Source organism: Microtus ochrogaster, chromosome 16 (assembly GCF_000317375.1).
Source record: "Microtus ochrogaster isolate Prairie Vole_2 chromosome 16, MicOch1.0, whole genome shotgun sequence".
In the NCBI taxonomy this organism is placed as follows: domain Eukaryota; kingdom Metazoa; phylum Chordata; class Mammalia; order Rodentia; family Cricetidae; genus Microtus; species Microtus ochrogaster.
The window spans coordinates 57,681,948-57,687,133 of record NC_022018.1 but is presented as its reverse complement, the minus strand read 5'-3'; the positions used below and the strand labels follow the sequence as shown (position 1 = coordinate 57,687,133).

General features: G+C 52.0%; 1 protein-coding gene across 3 annotated transcripts in view; it reads left to right on the top strand.

Moving 5' to 3' along the window:
• The window catches only part of Trpc7 (transient receptor potential cation channel subfamily C member 7), a 117,761-nt gene that overhangs the window by 108,666 nt on the left and 3,909 nt on the right, over window positions 1–5,186 (top strand). For all 3 annotated transcript variants that reach the window (XM_026783124.1, XM_026783123.1, XM_005355274.3), the window contains 2 exons: window positions 147–368; window positions 1,205–1,285. In XM_026783124.1, the coding sequence (XP_026638925.1) occupies window positions 147–368; window positions 1,205–1,285 (303 nt within the window). The remainder of the gene's footprint in view (window positions 1–146; window positions 369–1,204; window positions 1,286–5,186) is intronic.

The window sequence follows — 5,186 nt, the reverse complement described above, 5'->3', positions numbered from 1 at the left end:
GCGCCATCACAGATGGGAGTACACACCCACAGCACACCAGGGCTGTCCAGCGAGCTGCTCACATGCTGTAGACTTGACCCTGTTCACACCCTGCTCAGACGTTAAGCTGCGGCCCCTAGTGTGTGACTGATTCCCTTGTTCCACAGGAAGATGCAGATGTGGAGTGGAAATTCGCTCGAGCGAAGCTCTGGCTTTCTTACTTCGATGAAGGAAGGACTCTACCCGCTCCCTTTAACCTAGTGCCGAGCCCTAAATCCTTCTATTATCTCATAATGAGAATCAAGATGTGCCTCATAAAGCTCTGCAAATCTAAGGCCAAAAGCTGTGAAAACGACCTGGAAATGGGCATGCTGAACTCCAAATTCAGGGTAAGTAGCATCTGGTCGTGGGGAGGGGGGAGTGTGGGTGGGGCCATGTGTTTGACTCCTTCCTTCCAACAGCCACCCCTGGCACAAAGCCAGCCAGCCAGCGTAGGTGCTACAAGGAGCCACCTCCTTGCTGAATCTACCAGGCACCTCAGCAAAGCACCACCCAGGGTAAAGTCCCCAAGTCTCTTAGAGATGCTTTCAGTTCAGCAAGCTGCCTGCTGCCTGGAGAGACAGGACCCCAGCAGAAGGGAACCCCTGCAGCAGGGCTCCCCAGCCCTCCTAACACTGCAACCCTTTAACACAGGTCCTCATGCTGTGGTGACCCCCAGCCATAAATCATTTCATTGCTACTTCATAACTGTAATTTTGCTACTGTTGTGAAGTGTAATGTAAATGTCTGATATGCAGAGACGTTCTTAGGTGGCCCCTGTGAAAGGGTTATTTGACCCCACCCCCGGAGTCCTGACCCACAGGTTGAGAACCACTGCTCCAGAGCATTGGAAGCAGATGGCTTTCCACAGAAAGCAGCCAGAGGCTGATCTGAGGACAGAGTTCCCTGCGCTCTTCCCGTCTCTGTGCTCTCCGTGTTTACTGGAGCAAAACCTCTGAGGAGGTCTAGAAGAAAGACACAAAGCCCAGGGCTTCCTAGACCAAATGGGCCAGCAACAGTCATTGACTCTGACAACCCTACAGAAACTCAGTTCCCAGGAGCAACAGTCTAGGAAGTCAAACCATATCCAACCCTTTCCCAGAAGGTTCCCTACAGACCACCTCTGTGTCCAGATATTACTCCAAGCCCTGCCGTGTATGTATGCATCTTTCTTTCTTTGATTTAGAAGGCCCGCTACCAGGCTGGCATGAGGAATTCTGAAAACCTGACATCAAACAACACTTTCAGCAAACCCACCAGATACCAGGTAACCACCCCTCCTTACCTACGTGTGGGCAGAAGTGGACTGAATCCGCTTAGGTGGATTCAGTCACGTGGCTGTGGGAACACAGATCACAGCTTCCTCCAGAGTACCTGCTGTGTGCCAGTACTGTGCCATCTGCTGGGGATGCCGACAGGGCTCCTACCCCGGTGGCACCTGCAGGCTTAGGGGGAGACACAATAATAAACACATAGGTAGCATACTGCATCAAACTGATGGAAATCCCAAGAAATAAACAATAAGGTTAAAACTAGAGAAAACCAGGAAGGTCTGGCGGGGTGGGAGTGTGGGGGTGAGGCGTCTTCATGGAAAGAAGAGTTGGCCAAGACCTCAGCCAGGTAAAGGAGACAGCATGGGGCCTTCCTGGTAAAGGTGGAGAATCACAAAGGTCTCAAGCTGCCGGGGAGAACAGAAGATACGGTCAGAAGGAAGGCAGAGCCCTACCTTTCTCTCAGGATGGCAGTAGTATCCGGTGTTCTCTAAGGTCCAGGAGGGGAGGGTAACTTGGCAGGGGACAGACATGATTACACTGTACTCAGCACCAGTGAGCAGGCAGACACCAGCAGGAGGAGGCACGGTGCCTGTCGTTTGGATCTAAGGGATGGCTATTTCTGTTGGGCTGTGTGAGTGGGCAGTGGGGCAGAGCTAATACAGTGCACAGCCCTGGACCTGATGCAGGGTGGAGGCAAGGGGAGGAGTAGCACCTCCATGACTCCCAGTGTGCCCTCAGTGGCCAGGTGGATCTCAGGATCACCACTGAACCTGTCAGCCTGCAGAGATGCTTGCTACAGAACTTTGGGGGAGCCCTCTAATGCGTGCAGTCCCCATATGCCTTCTGGAAACCAGGACTGCCTCCGCTCCAGTGATGAATGGCGACTACTGTTTAGCTGTTGAACCATGTGGGGCGTTCTCTCCCTGCCTCCCACTCCTCACAATGAACGGGTTCACCCTTGTCCATAATTTCTTCTGGCTGTAATATGTAGTTTTCCTGGGTATCACTTTGGGCTGAGGGGACATGTCCCTGGTGCCACCTTGCCACGGGGCATGGCTACAGACCTGGCGTCTTCCGGACACAGGTCTCTGGTTGAATCTCCTCGCCCAGGTTTCAGCAGCCAGCTACACACTGGAGAGGATTTAATTGTTCAATTAAGAAATAGCTCATCCTTGAAAACACTTAAGTCTTAACAGATGACATGAGCTCAAAATTGGCAATGGGCAAATCTTGAAATTAATCGTGCACAGAATCGAGACTGCCCCGTTTGGTCGGCTTTGAGCTGTTTCACAGGCTAAATCCTCTGCCAGGGGAGGGCTCCCATTTCTCAGCTTCTCGGAGGAGAGCACAGATTTTGTGTGTCACAGAACAGATAGCAACTCCTAATAGAAATCCCTGATCTTGGACAGAACCGGCTACTGAGATAAAGGAAGAATGATTGCCTGCAACCGACTGTCCTGTACCCAGATGAATGGCAATCAACCTCACAGCTGTCCCTGTCTGCCTACCCACACCACAATCTCGGTCTCCCAGAAACCCCTGCTGTGATGTTTGCAACCTCAGGCTAGGGATGACCTTGGGAAGCTTTGCTCACAGTTATTTTGTCATTTTGGAGAAAAGCTTCAGGCTACTTACTCAAGTAGTCCTCACAGAAAAGCAGGAAGGCACTGGGTTTGGGGGCTGAGGGACTTAGAACACCCTGCTTTTTGTACCTGGTCACTCTGGACCAGCTGGGCTCTGTGTCTAGGTATCTTTCTGAGCTAGTCATCTAAATTAGTCTTGAGATGACCCCAGAGGTCATGGGGAAGCAGTCTGGACACTAGTGGTGTCCTTTCCCCCCAGATGCCAGCAAATTTTACAGATTACAGAGCTAATTCTCCTTGGCTGAGGCCTCACAACTGGTGGTGACCCAGCTGATTCTCTGGGCCCTTCTCTCTCAGCACAACACATCCCCCAGACTCTGGCCTGTCATTCTGGTGCTTCCCTAGAGTCCCCTCAGTCCTGCCTTTGGGGGGAGGGGGGGCTTGGTGGTTTCTAGTATGGTATCTGTCAAAACTCCCAAGCCCAAGGTGAGGATGTGGACCGGGGGGAGGGGGGGGCTGGAGGGGCTGGATCAGTGTCTTTTTGCCAGCTGCAACGCACAAAGCAAAGGTAGATTTGAGGGTGACCTGAGGCTATTTTCCTGCTTTGGGGCCCACTGGGGACCTTCCAGGCTACGTACTTCTGATGCACAACCATTTGATGGGCATAGAACCTGCAGCCTTCAGTCCATCGTTCCTCCCCTCCCTTCCCCAGAGCAACCAGCTCACTGCAAGCGTGTTCTGTCGGCCTTGTAAACTGTGGTCATCTGCAGAAATCCTGTGAAATCACAGACAGGGCACGCTTTCCTCTGTCACAGGGTCCCTGGGCCTGGCTCCCTCTGTCTCTTCCTCGGGAGTCCCCTGGTGGGCAGAATTCTCTGTTTTAATCTTCTTAGCCCTTTTGCTTTGTGAGGTGGGGAAAGGTGGTTCCTGCAGACTGGAGCAGATACCTGGAGTCTGGCTTACTAGCTCCCTCAGCACGGGCTGCTTGGTTAGCTAGGTCTTTTCCAGCCTGGCTCCCATGACCAAGAGCCCAAACAATGGACTAGAATCAGGACGTGGATGAGAGGGCCTGAGTGCACCCCTCTTGAGTGAGCTCACTTTTTGTGAATAAGACTGACACACCATGGTCTGTAAGGTGTAGCACACATGTCTCAGTTGCTTCTGCTTCCTCCTCCTCCTCCTCCTCCAAGAAGATGCATGTGAACTGGATCAATTCAAAACATAGCTTGGCGGGCGTGTGCTAGAGTGTCCTAAGTATAGCCCTTGCGGGCATGTGCTAGAGTGTCATAAGTATAGCCCTTGGGATAATTTTAGAGGACTCAATTTAATCGTGTGGCCTAATCCAGAGCTCAATGGATACTAACTACTAACTAGGCAGGACTGTGGTGGCTGCTGCACCCACAAAGAGGTGTCATTCACACTCACCCATTTCTTTCAGGCTCTGCCTTGTCCTCTTGCATCATGAACAGCTAGACTCCTTCACTCAGGAGACCGGCAGTGGAGAAACCATTGGCTTGCTTCGCCGGGACAGGCTCTCACTGTCCAGGCCTGGAGCTGGCAACTAACTTTAACTTGCTCACCCTTTCTCTCAGATTGGCCTAAAAATGTGCAGCAGACGAATGTTCTTAATTCCTTAGAATAAAAGGTGCAGAGATTAACTGCCATTCTCTTCTGGGAGAACCAGTTAAGGGCAGCTTTTATTTTTGTGTTTGTTTGGTTTGTTTTTCCTCTGAAGGTACCAAGGAGTGGGTACGCACTCCTGTGATGTAGATAACCTGCTTCCTGGACTAGAAGAATGGCCCAGAGAAAAGGCTGGGCCTCACTTTAGACACTGCTGTGTTAATACCACCATCTGAGGACAAACAGGGCATCTTGCTAATGAGCTGTTCCTGGCACCCAAACCATGGAGCCATAGAAAGGGGGGCCCACAGGCTCCAGCAAAGGAGGGCTCACTGGCCTAAGCTCACCTGGGCCATGGGTGAAAGAAATTAGCTCAGGACATGTAAAATCTTTGGACTGCAGTCTGGAGACATCTCCTTGGCTAGGCAGTCCCAGCTGAGGGCATGAGGAGAACCATCAGGTGACAGGAAATTCGTTGAAGCCTCTAGCACTGCGCATGCCATTCAATTCCATTTCTCTGTGGTGAGGGAGAATTTAGGACTGAACCCAGGTCCACTGCAGGTGTCTGAACTCTCAAAGATGCTGCCGCGTCCTCCTGATTCTGGGTATGAGCAGGTGAATGGGCCACTGGCCAGGGCAGCATGGGTCTGGGTGTGGCTCGGTAAATGGGCCACTGGCCAGGGCAGCATGG